This window comes from Anarhichas minor, unplaced genomic scaffold, assembly GCF_050575085.1.
Source record: "Anarhichas minor isolate MPS153535 unplaced genomic scaffold, ASM5057508v1 ptg000028l, whole genome shotgun sequence".
NCBI classification, from domain to species: domain Eukaryota; kingdom Metazoa; phylum Chordata; class Actinopteri; order Perciformes; family Anarhichadidae; genus Anarhichas; species Anarhichas minor.
In genome coordinates this window covers 14,884,200-14,906,624 of record NW_027466474.1, presented here as the reverse complement: position 1 = coordinate 14,906,624, position 22,425 = coordinate 14,884,200, and the positions used below count along the sequence as shown (strand labels likewise).

General features: G+C 43.1%; 1 protein-coding gene across 1 annotated transcript; it reads right to left on the bottom strand.

Annotated features, from left to right (window-relative positions):
• Positions 1-9,523: 9,523 nt before the first annotated feature.
• cysltr1 (cysteinyl leukotriene receptor 1) lies at positions 9,524-10,558 on the bottom strand. The gene has a single exon (XM_076104053.1). The coding sequence runs from the start codon at positions 10,556-10,558 to the stop codon at positions 9,524-9,526; it is 1,035 nt and encodes a 344-aa protein (XP_075960168.1).
• Between the last annotated feature and the right edge of the window lie 11,867 nt (positions 10,559-22,425).

The window sequence follows — 22,425 nt, the reverse complement described above, 5'->3', positions numbered from 1 at the left end:
TCTGTTGAAGGCTTCTTCAGGGTGATAATATATTAATAACAACCCTAGTATGTATGTAAATCATCAGTGTGCACTTTGCTTTTGCTTTAAGGTTTCATTGATGCTGATGATGACGACAATAGTTATTATATTATTAAAAGGTTTCAATAATCAGATATCAGAGATCAGATTATCTGAGAAATAAACACCCAGCGATCTCTGACAAATCCTACAAGGTCATTTAACAACACTGCTGTTCTGAAGACTTCTGACGATCTGGAAGGACAAGAAAGGTCTCTTGCTCAATAAAAAAGTAGGTTTTTATGTTGTGAAAATTACAACAAAAAAATATACATATATACATTAAAACGTTATTTAGTATGGAAATATAAAATATTGGAAAATAACGCAGCTCGGTCAGTGCTCATTGGCGTCTGACACATATGTGTATGGTAGGAAACATTGCAACCAATGTAGTATAAAGGCAAGATAGTCCACCCAGGCCGGATGGGTGAAACAAACACAGGACTTTCATCCAGGTGACCTATGTTCATGTCCCAAGTAAAATGTAAATAACAAAACCTTGACATTTTGTTACGTGAGTCGTTAGTCAGCAGAGATGGGGACTCGAGTCTGCGACTTGGACTCGAGTCGCACTTTAATCCCCACACGCAGTGACTCGAGATTTGAGGCATTGGTGTGAGAATGTGTTGATAGTTCTCCGACACGCTTTGGAAAGGAGGGGCAAGCGGAGGGGTAGTCAGTTGGCATATACGGCTACCATCTTTGTTTGGATCAAAAACAAAAAAGCTGAACCTGGGAAGTATAAACCCTTATTTATTGTGCAGCAGACTCTTTTTTTTTGGTGTCATTTTTAGGATTCTGGATATATCTCCAGAACAGCGGTTGGTAAACAACCTTTTGGAGATTTCAAAGATTACAGGGCACTTGTTTTCCAGAAAATTGGACGCTTAGTCCTGCGCAACGTAATTTGAATGCAATGGTATCAGATGAGAAGCACAAACTGGGGCTGGAGTTTGTATTGACTGTCACACCGACAGGATTAAAGACTTCAACAGAGTCAACTTATCTGATGTTCATTGTAAGATTACAATACATTACAATACAGTCATATAGCAGACGCTTTTATCCAAAGCGACTTACAATTCAGATTCTATCACATTTCTGCACCGTAGGCACAGTTACGGGAGCAATTTTTGGGGTTAAGTGTCTTGCTCAAGGACACATCGACATGCGACCAGCAGAGCCGGAACCGCTGATTGAAGGACGGCCCTGCTATCCACTTCAGTCGCCATAAGATAAGTATACAAAAATGTATTTATTTTACTGAAAAAATAGGAATACGTTTTTCACAATGCTTTGGTGATTGTTTGTCACTTAAATTGAACCGATGTTCTGTTCCGCTTTTGTCCATTTTAGTTTGGTCTAATCTTCTTCCTCAACTGTGGAAATGCATGAATGATGATTGTATTTATCGTGTCATAGTTCACCACACTGTTGTGTGGCTTTAGGAGCCCCAAGTGTAAAACAAACTAAACTAGTTTCAGTTTTATTCCAGACTCCATAAATCCTGTCAGCAGTAAAGGCAGCAGAGACGGACATTTTTAAAGAGTTGAGGGCTCCTTATCAATGTCTGAGAACAGTATGACTAAGTTGTATTCTGGATGTTTTTAATTTCAACATCTTAAGTTGGTTTCATCTCAATTAGTATTTTTTTATGTCATTATGTTGTGTTTTCTTCTCTGCAGAGTGACTTGCCTTGAGTTGTTCAACAAGGAATGAATTAATTATATTGACTTAAATTGAATTGAAGGGAACATTAGCCTACTTCATAATAGTGTGTGTAAGCCATCTTCCGTTTCCAGCTTTATACTGCCGTTAACCTCGCGCTGACGGGGATGCAAAACATTGTGCGGTTATTACACTGTGGTTATCAGACTTTTGTTTCAAGAATCTTTAAGCAATACCAACTGGAGACATGAGGTAAACTGGAAGACATTATATAATATCTTGTATTCACTCAGATACTTTAGGTAACATTCAAGCAGACAGTATGACCTTTCTTGCATTAATTAAATTGCTGGTAAACTCAATTCAAAATCTCAATGAAATTATCGTGACTAAATAAAGGTATAAAAAATAGTAATCTTTAACCGCATTTTGTCGGTTTTGGGGCTGCATATTGTTGCTCTCAGGTGTGTCTCCATGTCTTTTTTTTGTGAGTGTTATATTTTCAGGTAAACTGGATTAAAAGCTTCTTCATGGGTTTGAAGTAGTCCACTTATGCCTTTGGCTACTAAAAGCATGAAAAGACCCATTCAGCTGTGTAACAAATTCATTCATTCATCTTTAAACAAGGCTGTTTTTATCTTTCATGAAAACTTTACATTTTGCAAAATACGGTTTCGGTTGGACGATGATGAATCATTGAAATCACACTCTGAATGAAGAATTGTGTTTTAGTGTTTATCATTTTTAGCTGGGTCTGATTTTCCACCATGTGGTGGGCGGGTTCCAGAGCCAAACCTCGGGGTTACTCCCTCAGGAGTTAATATTTGTTCACAGTAGTCTATTTGGTCCGGATAAACTGTGACAACCTGCTTGTCCATATGTTGTTCTTAACCAATTCATCATGGGACAAGAAGAGCCTTCAAACAGCCCGATACGTGTCACTGCAGGCGGTGAAGAATGCGTAGCAAACCTGACTGGGAGTCTAACTGGGCTATTACCAGAATGACCCAGTTTCACTGCACGTCACTGGACTTGTTACAGTATGTCGGGGAATTCCGTATCACCTCTTCCCCAAGCTTTAATTCCCATCCTCACTGCTTCACTGAACTTTTAAATCCTCTTTATTTCACCTCATTGATTCACAAAGACGTTTTCTGCCTCTGCTATCAGAGAAAGACTCAAACTGTGAGCCGCAAAGCGAATGTTTCTTTTGACCCCGAACAAAGAGCTTTCTGTTTGAACGATCCTTCCCAAACTCAACTTTTATCTCTTTTTTTTTTTTGAAGAGGTTGATTTAGGCCTGGTGGAGTATCAGACTAGCTACAGACATTGTGTGTAGAGCTTCAACGTTTTATGCAAATTTAGTTTATATTCAGCTCTCCAGGGGAGTCTTGTCCATTGCGTTTAGAGAAGAAAGGCTTTTGTAAATTGTGCCACTGGCAAGATGGTTGAGAAGAGGAATGACAGCTCTGTGGCCGACTGTGGCTGCCGTTAACAGCAGCAGTGACCGCAGGAGACAGCGTATTTTATTAACAGCTTTAAATGGTCATAAATATTGCATTTAGTTTTGAATACATTTCTGCACATGAAGGGAGAGTTTATCATCAGCCAGAAAGGTTTAGCAGGCAAGCAAAGCTGATTTAGATTTATTTTTGTTTTATTCACAGTAAAATAGAATCAAACAAATCAAACAAAGATCAAAACACTGGATAAAATATACAAGGGGCAGAAACATAAGACACGAGTTAAAACATAGAATTCCGCGTACTTAAAAAGCTTTCCTGACAGATGGGTTTTTAACTGCTTTTTGAAAGAGTGTGTTAAAAAGATTATTGGGAGACTATTCCAAAGTTTAGGGCTACTGGAAAGCACAATGTCCTTGAGTCTTAAAATATGTCCGAGGTACACTAAGGAAACTCTGGGAGGACCGAAGAGCCAGACTGAGAGGTTCTGCATGATCGCTGTGTGAAGGTTATTGGGAGCAAACACATTTAACTGCAGAAAATGATTTGCTCTCCAGTTCCTGGTTGCACTCAAGCAGTCGTTCAGTATAGAAATTTCATGAGGCTCGTCAGGTTTCAATGAAAAATACAACTGGATGTCATTAACGTACAAATGCTGCTTGAACTACTGATAATCTCCCCTGTAGTGGCAGCAAGTATGTGGAGATTAAAATGGGTCGCAAGACCACATGGCAAAGCTGTGTCCTACACAAGTTCACCTACAGAGACTGACAAAGAGAGACGAGAGAAGAACCGCTCCAGTGCAGTGAAAGAAGAAGGGCCCGGAAGGTGATTTAGCCAGTGGATTAGAATTTGGTGGTCAACAGCATCAAATGCTGTTTGAATTTGATCAAACCCCCGGTGCAGTTCCAGTACTCAAACACGTTGCTTTTCTACAACCTTTTCTCAAATCTTTGAAAAGAAAGGGAGTTTAGGAAAAGGCCTGTAGGTCTCTGGCAGGGAGGGGTTCTTGCCAGAGAAGTCATAGATGGATGGATGGGATTGGATTGGAAGAGGGTGAGATGTTTGCCCTGACATTTATTACATTATTGATGAATTAATTAAGAGTTATTGAAGTCATTGTTTGAGACACAAGCAGAGTTTACAGCATTCAAACAGGACTTTAGGGTTTCTCTTGTTGGAAGATATTAGATTTCTGAAATAAGAAGATCTCTCAGCCTTCACCACGTCATTAACCACACGAGAGTTTCGGGTTCACAACACGGACACATAGTCGTAAATATATTTTACCATTACAAGAGCGGCCGAGAACAAGCAAACTACCACTGAGGTTGAAACAACGATCTGGCGAAGAGTGGATGAAGAACCGGGGCAGATATACTGTTGAGTGATGAGTTGATGGAAGGCAGCCGGGTTGACTGGGCAGGTGAGGTAAATTGTAATCAGGAAGCCGGGAGGAGACCAGGTCGGAGCCATGTGTAGAAACAAGGTCAAGAGTCTGATCACCTGTGTGTGTGTGTGTGTGTGTGTGTGTAGGGCCAGATACGTGTTTTTTTAAATCGATGGACTCGTGAGATTGAGAAATTCAGAGGCCGTGTCACATATAGTGTCATCAATAAGATTAAAATCTGCAACCATTAAGGCTTTGTCCAGCTTTCTAACAGATGATAAAAAAAATCTGCGAGGTGTGATAGAAAGGAGCCGACTGGCTCCGGTCATCAATAATTTAAAATACAATACATGGGATTGAGACAGCCGACTCTGGATATTTGCAATTGAAAAGAACAGAAATGATCTTTTGTGCAGAGAAATATATGCTATAGATTATTTCTAGGATTCAAAGCGCTGTTTTCCTTCTTTCAACATCTTAATGTGTATCTATGGTATAAAACATGTGCTTTGTTTTTGTTTTTTTCTTGATATTTTATTTCCTTGACCCCCCCTGGTTAAATAATGACATATCAAACTGAAAAAAATATTGTACTGAAAAAAATAAATAACAAGACTTGCATTTTAAAAATGCAATAATTCTGAAGCTTCGTTTGTTCTGAGACAAACAGCAGATTTTTAAAAACATTTTTTAACAACTGCCAGAAGGCTTCACAGGATTTGGAGAACTGATTGCGGGATAACATTTTAAAAGTCAAGCAAACTGAGGGGCCTTTCTCTCTGTGTGTGCGTCACAGCGCGGACCAAACATACACTGGTGGCTGAAATTAAGTCCAGCGGAATACACAATGACTGTCGTGGACACTATTGCACTGCTCACACAGCTTCCTGTTCGAAGTAGATAGGGCGGGTCTGCAGGGGGAGTACGTTTGGAATAAAACAAAAACGGGCTGGCGTGTTTGGTGACACACAATGTGACAGAGCGGGCAGTCGGAAGTATTATTGCCTGTTTTTAATATGCAGTGGACGAATGATTGAGGTGCGGCTGAGTGATAGCCTGACATAGCTCGACCCATGCTGCTCTAAAAGCTCCAGACTGCTATCAACTCTTCTGTGAACTGTTTCTCTGCCTCACTCTCCTCCAACCTGAACTCAACAGCGACCATAACACATCAGCCTGGCCTTTAACCAAAGAACTTACACTCTGCACGTGGCTTTTGATGTTGGTTGAGTGGTTATTATAAGGGCATAGATGTGTGCGACCACACACACACACACACACACACACACACACACACACACACACACACACACACAGCAGTAGGCGTCATGTGATGTCAGTGAGCTGCACAAGACTTGGTTATGGTTACTGACCTGCTTTGTACCTGAGGATAACAACCAGACAAACGATCTAATGATGGAGATTCTGCTCTCTTGAGCAGACATTTTGGATTCATGCTGTGTCCACATACAAATTCCAGGCCTCACTAGGGACTCTGGTTCTGCTTCCTTCTACCTTCCAACAGTCATCAGTGAGGCGGACGGCCATGTCGGCCATGTGTGTTAAATCAAGTCTGGTTGCGTCAAAACTTCAGGTTTGTAGTAGAGCTCAACTGCCGGCCAGCCGTGAACAAGCGTGAAGAAACAGGCAATTTTCTGCAACTTTCCCACGTCTACGCTGTTTCCTTAAGGGAGAAATGTTCTTTCTATTTGCATCGACCGTAGGTTATAAGACCATGATAATAACCGGAGACTTGAACTGTATGCATATTTAAAGCTGCCCTAATCCATATTTAAAGGTGGATGACTATATATATGCTGAGGGAAGAAATAGATAGTTCCTCTCCATTAAGCCCTTCACAGCTTTTTTTTAGCACTTTTCAGCTCTTTATTTCAGTTTTATGATCCAAAACTTTAACGTTTTGGTTTACTCTTATTAGCGTCATTTTTCAGTCAAAGCAGGCAGTGAAAAAACCCACTTAACCCACCTGCCCAGCCCCAAACACCAGAGTGTGGGGGGGGGGGGGGGGGGGGGGGGGGTTTCTGGCACAACTTCACTTACTTACCTTCAGAAAATGTACATGGAGGACAAATCTCCAGCAACGCTTGTAGAATAAAACAACTTTATCGTCAGATTCAGGGTCTGGGTCATTGCCAGACAGCCAACAGTTGATGAACACATTGGGACATTTCTGCCAGCTGTTGATGTAGACCAAACAGATCTGAAAGGAACATGAATAATGGACATACATTAATTGTGACGCTAGTGTTAATGCTAATGCTGTTGTGTCAGCTGGATGTACAAATAGGCAGCCGTTTGCCGACACGTTCGCTATGTCGTTCTTCTTTACGAGGTGATTATATCCTGTTGTTTACAGCCTGTTGTGCTGCTTTCAAGTGGCCAAAAATGTTATTCAAAGACAGACTGAACTCCTCCTGATGTATTGTATTGAAGGGGCGCACGTCATTACATTGCGACATCTTAAGGCCTGATAGGCGCCTTTCAAGGTATTTGCCATTGGGATTCCCATGTATACAGGAATTAAAGGACCCAGGGTAAAAGCAGCGCTCCTGGAGAGCTCTTCTGTCTGTTTTCTGTACTCACATGGCGAGCATTAACACATGTTGCAAAGCTGAGTCTGCTCCCTCCCGAGGGCGATCGAGTTTTAATCTTAACCTCTCCCAAAAACGAATCAATGCTTCAACCAAATCACTTTTTGGAGTGCAGCAAACCTTGAGCACAGATGAAAGAGAGGAAATGTTCCTAATGCACTGGGGTGTACCGTTATCCGTAACCTCTTTAGAAAACAAACGAGGAAGGATTGAGCAGGGTACTTTCCTTACTTCCTGCATGCCGAGTATATGTCCGCCGAGCGGTACACAAAAGCTGCAACATCAGGCTCCCATCTCGGAGATGGTCCTGCTTTGCAGACTGAAACAAATGTCTTTTTGTGCAGATGGAGGAGGGAGCCGATCATGTGCTCGATATTTTCTGTTTATGAAGTGGTAATACAATGGCCCTCTATGTTCTAATCAGCAGGGTCGGCCTCAGTCTGGTTTCTCAATGTTGTTTTGCATCTCTAACTGACAGGGGAGCTACATTTTGGTCGTGCTTTTTGATTTGCTGTATAGACAGATGCTCTAACCCTTTTATATAAATGTAGCATGTTTTTGTTTTTTTATAGCTTCAGCTAATGCGTTTATGTACCGTGACAGTTTTAAGACTTTTTTACACAAATTCAATTTGTCACAGTGCAACACAACTCATCTTGCAGTGCTGCTGCTCATTGTTTTTTCTCATCTATGAGAAACCGAGATGAATAATAGGAAAGCAATGAAGAAGATGACTTGGAGGAGGGCGACAACAACGCGTGTGCCGGTGCGACACCCAGTGGACGGAGTTGGTAACTTCTCTCACAGTGAGGGTGTCATGTGATCGTACTGAACTGACATGCATTGGATGATTTATTGATGCGGATATCATACATGAGTGCAGTTGTCATACATGAGGTGAAACAGTGTTTGCACACGACTGATTTACAGCAGGATCATTTCAGGCATGGTTATATTTTTTTGAGAAATATGCTCATTTGCTTTCTTGCTATGATACCACTCTCACATCTGCACAGAAAATATGAAACTACAGCCAGTAGCCGGCTGTGTTAGCTTAGCATAAAGATTGGAAACATGCATAAATTCTATGGATTAAACAAATGGTATGCAACGTGTTAATTGGGGAGCCCAGAGGTTTCACTTGTTTACAGTAATTATGCTAAGCTAAGCTTAGGTAGGCGTGAGTCGGCTGTAATTTCATATTTACCGCAGTTATGAGAGTGGTGTCTTATTTCTCATTTTACTCTTCAGAGCAAAAAAAGCAAATCAAACTACTCCCGTAAAGGTACACGGTTCAGAACATTATAATTCATCATCATCATCAATAGTATTTACAGAAAAGATGCACAAAATTAAAAAAAATCAGAAGCACAAAAACAACAATTTTGAATCCAAATTGAGTAAAAGTAATTATGATAAGCATGGAAAATGACAATAACTCATAATAAAAAAAGGTTACAGTCATGACAACATTAAAATTGCTACAAAAACGCCAAAAAATAACAATGATAGAGGAATAACCAGAAGAAGAAAAGTAAAGGTCTACAGTAGTCAACACAGCATAGTTTAGCCCTTCTTTCATACGCAGGTTGTGTGATACAAGACTCAATAAAAAACATATTACAAAAGTATCTACAATACATTCATACATCTATATACTGTGAATTCATATTTGTAACTCCACGGTTTGAGTAACTTTTGGGACACAATAGGCTAATTCTTACTGCCATAATGATAATACAGAACAACATCACTACAATATTGAACACTTGTCATTCTTTGGAATAATAAATGAGACTGAGACTTGCTACTTCGATGTTTAAATACTCTCTTCATGAGTAAACCAGCCCTTACTGGTAACACTTTATTCTTCCGTTCATCTCCTCCTTATGTTTCTCTCAACTCCTTCCATGTGTGTAAATGGGAACACAACCCATCCTGAGCTCCTTAAAGGAATACTACACCCACTAGATGAATATTTGTATATCAGTTACGCTCCGTGTTACCTTGAATTTGTGAAGAAATTATATTTTTTCTCGTAAAACATCCAAAAAGTCTTGTTGAATTAAAGTAAATGGGGGGCGGCTTTAACGACAGCAAAACTATATCCAAACATCTGTTTACAAACTCTCACGCATATCGTGCCCTATAATTAAATTCTCATTTAAACAGTCGTATTCTCCTTTCACTGTAGAGGCATGCAAGGTAAAAAGCTTTCTTAGAGAATTAAAGGCAACACGGGGCGAGTAAGTGATGTACAAATGATACTGTTGTGGGTGAAGTGTTCCTTCAAACTGATCCCGAGATGCTCGTTTGTCTAGTGCAAATTAACTGGCCTTCAGCTGGTGGTTCTCCGCAGAGACTGTGACGGGCTTTTTTCTGGCTATGCGGTTCAGTCTGCTGGCCTTCATTGTGTTGCGCAGGGAGGACAAGCGACTGCGGAAACCCTCTCCCGAGAAAAAATAAAGCAGCGGATCGAAGCACGAATTGGAAGCGGCCAGGCAGAGCGTCACCACGACCGACTTCTGCATGGCCACCTGCTCTGAGCAGGGGGTGTCCGTCCGCGACAGGAAGTGCAGGTGGATGGTGCGCTGCACGTGGTATGGCATGAAGCAGATCAGGAAGGTCAGCAGGACGATGACGATCATGCGGATGGCTCTGGCGCTCGCGCCCTGCTGGCGTCGAGCGGAGTTGGTGCGGGACAGCAAGGCGCGGACTATGCCAGCGTAGCAGAGCAGGATGACCAGGAAAGGCAGGGCGAAGCCCACCACCAGGGACAAATAGTTCAGCATGACCAGTCTATCCACACTGCTACCACTAGTCTTCGGTGGCTCGAAGCACTTGGTTTTATTTGTGATGGGGTCAGTGTGCTGGCCCGACATCAGGAAGGGCGAGGATGAAAGGCAGATGAACACCCAGACACCCGCGCACACCAGGCGAGCGCGGGTCTCCGTCGCCAGCCGCATGTTCTGCACGGGAAAGACGATGGCCAGGAAGCGGGTGACAGACATGGCAGCCATGAAGTAGATGCTGCAGTAGAGGTTTACATAGAGAGCGTAGGAGCTGACGCGGCAAAGGAAATCGCCTTGGTTCCACTGGCCCTTGTTGACGTAGTAGATAACTCTCAGCGGCAGCGTCATGACACACAGCAGGTCGGACACAGCCAGGTTCAGCATGTAGATGTGGAAGGGTGAGCTCTGGCGGTACGTTCTGATCAGCACCATCAGGGCGAAGCCGTTGCCGACCAGGCCCAGCACGGTGATGAGGGAGTAGGACGTGGAGTAAACCTGGTTGCGGAAGTCGTCGATGGGCGGACACTCGGTAGAGTTACTCTCGAGGTTGCCTGTCAGATTTGACTCCATTTTAAGTCACACCTGCAGCTGCAGAGACACAGAGGAAAGGCATGGTGATGTGTGCAAAAGAGTGAAGGATAGAAACCAAAAAAACTATTAAAAAACACATTGGCTGCTGCTGAGTGTGGTGACTTTAATATGGGAGATTGTTGTCAGATATAGTCTCTGCATTCTGCTGATGAGACAGAAACGCAGAAAGTAGATACGCATCTTAGAGCTTTATGTCGTTGGGTGACAAAGGTCCTCCTCTTTTTCTGGGTGAAAAAAAGACAAATGTGCACAAACAAATTCTTTTTGCAACCAACTTCTATTTATCTGTACACCAGGTGATGAACTTGCACGCTTGTTACATTAACTTGCAGCCTCAATTGAAAGCGTATTAGGCAATTTACGAAAACCTTTTACTCTCTGCGATTAATAATTTAAAATGCATCCAGTGAATCAGAATGTCATGCACGTTGCTGTGCACTTGTTTATCCATGTAGCTCTGTATTGGACAGTTTGTGTAATGAGTAACATAAATGAATATTATTCATCGATGCTAACTGCCTGTTTGCACTGTCTCTCTTGTTTGTCTTTTGATTGAAAAAGAGTGTCTGCAAGCTGAAAATGTGTTCAAATACTGGATGTGAAACGTCACATTATAACTACGCACGGTAACTGTAATAATCTGTCAGTTACTTCCCCCTTAGCAAAAGTGAGAATTTCAAGTCTTCCTTCCTTACCTTCTTCCTTCCTTGTCTGGTGTCGGAGCGTTGCAGCCAGTGTGTTGATGTTGTCTCTCGGTCTGCTCTGCCACGTCTGCCAGATGTCGTAAACAGCAGTGGGAGGACACTGCAGCAGGTGGCTGCTTCGTCGAAGCCTGAGTGGTTGAGGAGCTTTACATTTTGCCTGTGTCTTCTACTCTCCTCCACCGATGACATCATCAACCATGTGGCCACGCATTTACAGTAAATGAAAAAAAGAACCGGAGGGTAAAAAGAAAAGAGACGTGCATTTATCACTGAACGTTTGAATTTACTTTTTTATTGACTAAATATTGAAAAATATATATGACGTTCAGATGAATCTTATTTGCATCATTTGATGTCAAAAGGACAAAAACACAATAAAGCTCAATAGCTTATTTACATCGTGGACATCACTAATCCTATCCAATTTAAACATTTGCCTGAATCCATCTGCATCGCACTCTGACTGTCAACTTTACAGCCGCCCACAGACCTATCTCTGTCCCGAACATATATGTAATCTGCCTCATTATGTATCATATCATATTCCTGCCTCATTTCCTTGTATTCGCTTGTCTAACCTGTTCCAATGTAACTGTGTATTCCTTTTGACAGGGCTTATAACATGTATGAACCCGCGTCATTCAGCCGTTCTTCAGAAACAAGTCAAGAGCAAGCTCTTATTAACCCTGAGGCGTGAGGTGATAAAGCAAAGGGACATACTGTACATGATGGCCACCAAGACAACCCCTGTTTATTGATGATGGATAACGTTTAGTTATTTTCCAGCACTTCCTTTGAAATCTCCGAATGAGTGTGATTTGTGGTGAGTAAATGGACTGCGGATGCTGTAGTGGAAATGGGCAAAACTCATTTTTGCAGCTGAAAGGCCTTTGTGGTGGATCGGCAGGATAATTCATCTGTAACTCATTTAGTAGCTAGGAACCGACAAAGGCCAACATCCAACCCCACTTGCACTGAGGAGTCGTCTGTATCACCACCGCTGACTCTTTACATGGTCAGAGAGTTGTTGCTCTATTAGCACAAGTGGACTGCAAAGAATATTCTGAGAGATGTTGAAAGTGCATCTGTAGTTTCTACCCGGTCAGCATCTACAGGTGGTTGACAACAAATGGTGGTTGAGTTGAGTGTGTTGTTTATGAGCTGGTGTGGTTTCTTCATGGATCATAATCTGCCAATAGCCAATAATGTGGACGGGAAGTCAAAATGCTTAATAGACTAAGTGCCCTATCCCCGGCCTCATACCATTTATATTTGTTAGTGGTGTGGAGATCTGGCGCTCGCTTGGTTATTAGCAAGTATAAAAAATACATTATTGACATTAATACAATTATTAATATCAAAATGTCAACAGTTAAAGTACTACTCCACATCTATAGAGTGAACAGTGAAGAGTTGAATCCGAGCACTGACTGTAACAACCTGATATTATCACAACACCTATGCACAAAATAATCACAGAAACCGCTCTTTAAAACTTTAACAATTATAACCATTAAACTTAATGATACTGATCAAAAATCAATCATATTATAAATCAACAAACACCTATTATACAAGCATACTAAACCTAGAAGCAACAAACAAGCACATGGTGAGGTGAGTGTGTGTGTGTGTGTGTGTGTGTGTGTGTGTGTCCTTCAATCAGAGGATCGGCGGTTCGATCCCCGGCTTCGTGAGTCCATGTCGATGTGTTTTCAGGTACCAGTGTTTTTACCTCCTTTAGCTACGCTAGTCACAGTGGATGTTGACAGACTTAGTGTCAACATCATTGCCGTGTCACAGGGACTCCCTGTGGAGCCCGTTGGTCCGGTCCAATGATGCATCAGTGTTGTGGTTTAAAACCAAATCTCACACTCAGGTGAGGTTTTTAAAGCCTGAATGGGGTTCGGCGCAATTTCATAGTCGAGGCTTTTCTTTTTACATGTAGGCCTCTCTATTTTTCCCCCCCACATGGTGAAGTCCCAAAAGTGAATTATCCCGATGTAGTGTTGTTGTTTTTTTACAGACATCAAACCAAGTAATGACTGTTCCACTTCTGTGTGCCAGGGAGCAAGTGCTTAGAATAACAAACGTTTGGTTGATACGTTGGTTGGTTGGTTGCACCTGCTCTTCACCTGCAACACATGCAACTGGCATCGGTGACAGACCTTTCCAAATTAGGACAAAAAGGCGGAAATTTGAATAAAAGGGAACATGGTTCCTCCGACGCGGTTCAGTAAAATGTTAATGCTGCTGCAAACCCTCTTAAAGAGGAGGCCGGGATACACAACAAGTGTGTGACGTTGACACCAGTATGTGGTTGGCTTGTTATCTCTGTTTCTTCTGAACATGAACATGATTTCTCCTGAACTCAATCATGACCACGATCGTTCATTGTTCTTAACCAAGCCTTTTTAGTGGCGTCAGCTTAGCTTGAATCTGCATCAATTGGGGGCTTTTTTGGTCACTTGGGGTTAGCGGAAACACGCTGTAAATGTTACATTGAAATTTTAACACCATTTAAGATGATGTGGCAACAGTTAACTCATCCAGCAAATATAGAGCGAGAGTATAAAACTCTCCTTTTAGCTCTATTTTTGGCTTCTATTCACCCCTGAGGGGAATATCCAGCTCTTTAGCAGACAAAAACTCCATTATGTTCACCAGCTAGTCGCTAACTGTGTCTGAAGCTGTGTTTTCTTTAACATTAATGTCTCCTGACCATAGAGATGGTAGAGAGCACTCGTATGAGTCCTTTAGGAAGGAACGTACAAGCTGCCTCCTCTATCATTGAGGTATGAACACTTGTAAGCTTCTGTTTACTGGATACAGATACCGCACATATTTGAGGCAAAGCAGCACCACTCCTTTCATGGAAGTGAGAGCAGCTGTTTCCCTTGAGTCACACATCTCATAATCGCCTTGTGATTAATTTCCTAACTTGTGTATTTTTACACCGCTGGGAAGCTGTTAAGCTCCCAAACACTGTTTGCCTTTAAGTACTTGCAAAGTACAATTTAGTTTATTTATCACGCTTTAACAGAGAGATTTATGTTGAGTTGAGATTTTTTTTTTTAAAGCGCGCTGATTAAAGTCAAAGACTGATAATACCAGGGTGGTCTGCTTACACTGATATAATTTAAATGGGCCTTTTTGTTGCTCTCAGAGCCGGAAATACCCTACGGACCAGGATGTCCATGTAGGTCACTTCATCTCTGAAATGTACCATTCATCTCGGCACTTTGGTGGAGTGTTTTACAAAGTCGAACTCAGAGATAACACTGGAGGGAAACAACAAACACTTCTGTGGTTTTCCTACTTGCTGACATAGTTCGAGCAGTTCAATTTGGTTTCAGTTGAGAGTGTTTGTTGGCTGATGTGCAGATATCGTTTTCTACATCCTGGATGCTTCAGGTCCGTGTGAACAGCGGTGCTTCTGGCTGTTCAGGATTCACGTACTGCAGATGTACAAAATCAATGTTACAAATAATAGAATAGCGCTCTGTTGGTTCGTTTAAAAACAAACAAAAAAAAACATACAGAATTAAAGCCACAGTTAAGGCATGGCGCAGCATCTCTGTACATGGAAATATAAAGTTTATTCAAATTACCCTTTGACATGTGGTTTTTACGAAGATCACTGTAAAGTTTAATGTTTTCATTCAGAGAAGGAATGGCTTCAGGCCGTGTTTACACAGCCTCCCACGCCTATCAAGCATGAAAGAGAGAAATAGTTGAGCGTGTGCTTACAAGAATGAGTTTATTTGCTAGTGTGTGCAGAGGAACAAAGAGAAATGCACGTGTCTCCACTACAGCACATCACGAGGAACCTTCCCGTTATTGTGCGTCTGATGATGAGCACTCACGTGAAGCGCTCGCCATTTTATCAGGGCTTTCTGGTTCATGTTTTAAACGGCAAGTTTATATTCGTGGAAGTTGTGGCAGGTCGTGGTCAGGTTGTGTGTCATACGGCAATCTTTGAATCTCTCTGAAGTCATCTGTTTGGTATACGTGCAGTACTTTGAGGCATGGTGGCCGTGTCCAACATAGATGAACGGAGGCGGATTCACTAATCACACAGGGAAGTTCATCTCATCATCTGTAAATACTATCATTATTAACATGATCAGATTTTATAAAACTCTAATCCTACACTCGCACACACACAATCAAAGCGCTATGGTCAAATGCTCTTCAATCAACACACAAAGTTTGCCCTTTTTCTTCTAACAAACTGGTTTGGGAAAACAAGTTCGTAGGACTAAATACAAATGTAATTTCTAGGAAGACACAAATACTCACACGTGTGATGCACACTTACTCACACACCCAGCCTATTGAACACTAAAACTAAAGCCACCTGTTCCCAGTCAACCATCAGAGAAGTGCTGTGACCAATGCAGCGACAGAATGACTTCAGGGCTCAGTCAGTGTCGGGGAGAGTCACGTTGTTTGCAGCGATAACAGGGACCAGTTATCACAAAGATCACGCCCTATAGTTGCCATCGGCACGGTTGTGTTTCACCCTGCCTGGCCTAAAACAGCATCCGACATGCTGACAGCACGCGTGAGTCATTACACTCACACTGTAACACTGATGACAAGTTGTAGAAACACTCATTATAATGAGCTATGCAGGTTTGGGGAATCAATATTGACTTGATATTTGTCAGTGAAATTTTCTGCCGCAGCAGTTCCTTGACTGACCGTATTCAAGACATCTTGGCAACTCCCTTCCTGGCACCAACTCACACATGCAAAGATCCTGTTTTGGCTCCGTGTTGCATGGAATAACACACAGGTTTACACATGGTGTCAGTTGGTGATGTACGGAAACACCTATTCTCCACCGGCATGAGTCAGACGCAGTCTGGCTCTCCTCCAGACCAGACATGATGACATTTGCGGGCTGAACCGGTTGAGTTGAAGCAGCCAGCATTGATAAAGAGAAGAGGGACACACACACACACACACACTCTCGTTCAGCCTCTTTGAGAAGAGGTGCGGGCATGGGGGTGGAAGGATCGCTGTCGGCTCATATTCGGGTGAAACAGGAAATTCCTGCCAATACACAGGTGAGTCTCACACAAACAAGATTCAATTCTTTGTTGAAAGGTAAATACATGTGTTTATTGGATCATCAGTTGATCATCCGCTGTTTCGGATGTGAAGAACACCTTTAGATGTTGGGAGAGGTTAGCATTGGAGCTGAGGGAAGTGGGTGGAGAGAGCTGAGGCATCTCATTGACAATTTATTTGTCAATGATAAGATTTATAAGAGTTAAATGTATTGAATTAAATGAAATGTAAATGTTAAACATCCTGTCACGTCATGTAAAACACACCTTTCTGACTTTTTTCAATTGTGCTGCTGGAGATCAAAACTTTTGCAGGACTCCAATTGCCATCCATCAACTGAATTATATTTACTTTCCCTTATGACTGAAGTGCCATAATTTGTCATGTGCTTTTTATGAGGCTCCTTTATCCTTTATCTTCAAATTAAACTAAATGCATGCCACGCAAAGGCTCACTCGGTGGCACTTGGCCAAGATGAGAGGTGACGTTCAACCTCAGTCATGTTAGACGCTGCCTATAAATCTGAGGAATTCATCTATGCCTTGTTTGCTTGCCCGGGCCTGTTAGGTTCAAGGAACCTCTAGACTGTGGGGAAACCGCATGTGATCCAGCCTCTTACACAAAGACAGCCGGTTTCAATTATAAACAAAGCATTTAATACCTCTGATGTTAAAACAATTGCATAGTGAAGTACATTATTTACAGTTACACAGAATATGACCCGCTCACCCCGAAAACGTTACCACCCACACGGTGGAACAGGAGCAAGAGACCGGAAGTTACTTCTCTCCCGCCTTACATAGTTCAAAAAACATTACATAATGTCCGTACTTCCTATTGGCTAAATCCAGCTGGCTCCTCCTTCTCGCAGGACCCTCGCACGGGTATGACCTGTAATTGCCTGTCTAGAAATCTATCTGTCCCTTACTCCCAACATACTATTATTTACAGTTTAAAACATTCAATTACGGTCTTTTATGGCTTAACACTTCTATGATAAACATTCTATATAAAGATAAGGATTTGCAACTTTTGGCAAAACTTCACAAGTTTTACAAGCATAAATCTAAAGTGCTACAATTCTCTTAAGATACACTTCTAACTACAAATTCTAAAACACTTTACTACAATTATGAATCTTCTAATTATGTATTCCAAAACACTTCTAATTATGATTTCTTAATTATGAATTATTAAACACTTCTATTATAATTTCTTAAAACCCAGTTCTAAACCCAAATTTCCTACAGCCTCTGCCTTCTTACACAACACTGTGGCTTAGTCATAACAAAAAGGAGAGTTAAAGTGAATCCAAAAGATAGGAGCATCCCACTGAGCTAACCTCAAAGTGTTGAACTCTCTGCAGGTCAAACCACGTTTCGAAGTCAGTCTGGGAGATGAGCTCTTGGTGCTGGCCCGGTTCAGCACCAGCAGGACTGCTCTTGACCTCTAAAGAATGGCTGCGTCGGTTCTTGCTGCTGAAGCTGGCGACGGTGCTGTTGCTGCCCCACACAGCAGGCCTCCCCCTGCTGGTGGGCTGTGCATTCAGCCTGCGGGCCCTGTTGCTGCTCCGCTCCCCCTACACCTCCACCAAGCCCTCCACCGTGCTCCTGTCCCGGCTGGCTATCACAGACACTCTAGTGCCGCTGCACTGGATGCTCCAGCTGGCCTGGTGGACGGAGGATGTGTGCTGCGGGACTAAGACGGGCCTCGTGAGGGGGGCGGAGTCGGCCTGGTGGAGGGAGGCGGTGGGCGCGCTCTGTCAGCGGCTGCTTGACGCGCACCACTTGGCCTCTCTGCTCCTGCTGGGGCTGCTGGGTCTGGAGGCCATGCTGGTGTCACGCTGGCCTCAGCAGACTCTGAGATTCAGGACTTCTCACTGGGCTCAGCTCGGCTGCAACCTGGTCTGGACACTTGTGCTGCTGGAACTGTTGTACTCGCTCCACTCAAAACTTTTGCAGGACTCCAGACCTCAGACTTCTTTCTCAACACCTCAAACCTCTCAAAGTCCCTCTCTGGGTCTGATGCCTCCTTCCTCCCTTCCGGCTGTCTCCTCCTACCTGAGGAGGACATTATGGCTGCTGAATTTATGGCTACATTACGCTGTCCTCTTTCGCAGACCGCAGAAGAGAAAGAGCTTCTTTCATTAAAAGACTTGCCTGTACAATATTCCATGCCTTTTTTATTCTATTTCATTTACACATTATTTTACTATCAGTAGTAGACATTCTGATTCATATGTATCTGTATGGGCCTTATCTCGAGATGTAACTTGAACAGAACAATGGCCCTGTGCCTACAAGTGGCAACAAATTGCTGAAATATTTTTTTAATATATTTTTGAGCATATTTCTAATAAATTGCTTACACACATGAAACCTGTATGAAACGTGGAGTATGGTGAATATGCTACAGTGGGCCCAGAGCTTTTGAAATGTGGCTCAAAGCAGGATTTTCAATCAAAGGTTTCCTCAGTTTACATCTGAGATGCTTGTGAAGGAAGCTGATCTCACATTTCAACAGAGAGATTATGATCGGGTTCTTATTGTAAACATGCTCTCGTCTGGCAGTCTCTCAGCTGTTTGATCTGGCAGAGATGTATCCCAATGAAATACGACCCTCTACTAAATGCCTGCAGTATTAGACAGCACACTGCAACATCTTAAGTAGGATTGTATCTAATGTTGCTCTTCCCGGCGTCTAATGCGTTTTTTCAAGATGTGTTCTGTTTGAATATATACAGTGTATCACATCGCTCACGCCGACCAATGCAGCAGCTCACAAATGTCTGTTCACATCTTTCTGAGGCGAATCATTTGCACAGTAAGACTGATTCAGAGCAGGAAACACCAACTGGGACGGTTCAGCAGCAATCTTTTTTTCAATGAATGGAAACTGCTTCAGCTTGCTTCAATGGCTGCCACACAGTTACTCAGCTAGCTACTGATCATAATACACACAGATACACAAACACATAAAAGCGTTTTCTGCATAAGGGTCGGTCAAGCGGATGAAACGGAAGCCACAAACACAGGGTCACAGGGTCACAGGCCTGAAGGCAGGAACCAGGCACAGTGCGGCATTACGCTGATCTGAGGACACGAAAGATAAACGATGGATATCATGCAGGTCAACGGTTTACATTTTGTGAGTGACACCACATCACACACCACAACCGAGAAACGTCAGCGTTAACACCTACGCACAGGACATGAGTGAGCAGGAGAAGAACTCAGGTGAGTAACAGCCTTGCGAGTTCTTTAGGATTTCATCGTTGAAGTGTGACTTGTGACCAGCAGAGGGAAGCACAGAGTGTTCTTTGAGAGAGTTTGCAGTCTGTGCAGAGTCTTTTGGAAAACAGTGCCAAACACTTCAGAGGATGGAGGGACTCGGCTGCTACAACAAGCTAATTAACATGACTGCTCCAGTGTGTATGTGTGTGTGTGTGTGTGTGTGTGTGTGTGTGTGTGTGTGTGTAGCTGCAATTTCAAGTGTTCCTGGAACTAATCAATTAAAGCTGGAAACCGTGGAACAACGGGGTGAAGGGGAGTGAGGGACAGAGGTGGCGGCTTCCTTCCCATGATGCTCTCTGTTTGGCCTAGTGTACTTTTGGCACAAACAATGTGGGAGGTCAGACTTTTAAATATAACCGCAGATCCTGTTGTCCTCTTTAACAGGTCAAGGTTAATTTGGGCCGTGCAGGCTTTGAAAGACCAGAGGAGCTGACCGTCTGTTGTGAGGGGACTTCCTCTATCAAGTAATCTGGGCTTAAAAATATATATGAGAGGATATCACAAAGAAAATGTATTGAATCACATGAATGAACCTCTGCAGCCCATCTTTTTGCCAATCATTAACATGCTGTACAGTATGTCCTCTTGCTGTGACATGCAGTTCTAGCACCCCCCCCTTTGGACTTTTTTAAATACGTCTGTGTTTGCATGCAGAGTGAGATGCACCATTGTGTCAAAGATCTTGTGTCCAGAAGAGGGTTGAAGGATAATCAACAACCTAAAGTGTTTACTCCCTTATGTCATGTTTACGTAGAAAGAGAAGTCAACAGAATTTACTCCAAAATACCACTGTTGGTTTGTAAAGCACAGAGTGATTTAGGGGCAAAAGACATCTCTGATCTACAACGAAACGCCCAGAACTCTCAGGTCGCCTGTTTCAGGTCTGCTTTCTGTCCCCAGAGTGAAAACTAAACACACAGAAGCAGCGTTCATATTTTCATGCACCACATCATCTGGAACAAACTCCCCGAAATCTTGAGGTCTGATCTTTCAAAAGAAGGCTGAAGACTTTACTGTTTGCCGCTGCTTTTTATGAATAAAATATGGGACTATTTATTCATATCTCAAATTGCTCTGTGATTTCATTCTCTATTTTTATGTTTTGTTCTATTTTAGCTTATTTGTATCTTCTTCCCTTTTATCCTATGTGTCCGTGACGTGTCTTTTTTACGTCGCCATGTGGTTTCTTTTATTAAATACCTCCCAGTCATATGTAAAGAACTTTGAATTGCCTTGTTGTTGTTGAAAGTTGCAATACAAAAAAACAACCTTGCCTTGCCTTGCCAAGAAGACCGGAGTGTGGAAATGAACTGATCAACCCTTTGACAGATGACTTTTCGCTGTATGTACCCAGAGGCAAAGTACATGAGCCCATTATATCACGGAGACAAACAGACGGCTCTGTCTGCACAGGCCGGGGTCAGTCTGGTCAGCCCGTCTGTCTCGTCTGTCAGGCTAGAGAACGAGCGCTCACCCATGGCTGCTCATGCTGCACCTTCCACTATCGGTGCTTGTGGGGTAAACAGCCGCTGCCCGATCTCCGGCAGAGGCCGAAGAGCGTCTGCGGTCTACCTCTGAGGCCTCGGCCACAGCCGGCAGCATTGATCGGGGCTCCTGGTCTCTAATCAGGTCAACGCTGACTCACAGGGGGCTAAGGTCAGCTATGGACGTACACGCATACACAGTTAGGAAACCTCGCTGCAGTCGTGTTAATATCAATCCATAAAACCCTCGGAGCTCTGGTCTCATGTGTTTTACTGCCTTGCGGCCTTTTGTCCGGCTCTGTTGTCAGGGCAGAGGTATGTATGGAACAACGGGGCTACCCCTAAACCCTCCTGAAGCCAATGAATGAGAGGATGGACGGAGGCGAGGGGAGGAGAGCAAAGGAAACACACTCATCATCGCATTAAAGGAGAGCAGGACAGAGGGGTCGAGGAAGAGAGGCAATGGAGGGAGAGAGAAAGGGTGGGTGGGGTGGGGTGGTGGGGTGCAGTAATGGGGTCTTTGTTCTGGTTGGTGTGACTCACAAAGCCTCGGCCAGGGCAGCACAGCCTGGTTACCGTTACCAAACACAGAGAATAAGGAGGGAGGAGTGTGTTTGTGTGTGTCAGAACTGGGGGATGTTTCTGCGACCCAATCAAACCTTACATGTCTTCTAGGTTCATCCATTCGGGACATTTCAACACAGCTCTCTCTCCTCCGCCTTCGCTTCTATTAGATTTGTGTTCTCGGCCCCGCGTTGGCTTTGACCATCAGCACATCACAGGCGACCTGCTATCATGCTATCGTTGCACGATCAGCTTGTCAGACCAGGTTACGTGGGAGTTACACAACATATAACTGTAAGAGTAACTGACAGGTGACGTCATTCTTCGCGGAATATGGCCTTTGATTACACAGGAGGTTTTTTGGCTGAAGTCATCTAAAGAGCCCTAAAAAAAACTAAACTAAAACACAGTACTGTTTAGGACAAAAACAGCAGTCACTCAAAGGAATATATGTTTGGGAATCACATGGTTGGGGGGGGGGGGGGGGGGGGGCTGACCCAAAGTGGTAGTAATGTGAAGAAAATACAAAAAGTAGACCCATCAATTTTTAAAGGTGTGCTTGTTACAGGGTTGAACGCAGGGCACAGACTTCAGGGGTGGAATGTTAAAGGGACGGTTATTGTTCGGTTGCATGGATGAGGATGGATGTAGGGGAATCCGGTGACTGGGACATGGGAAACACAATATGCCAATGTTGGTCAGAGCAGGGTTGATCAAGACTG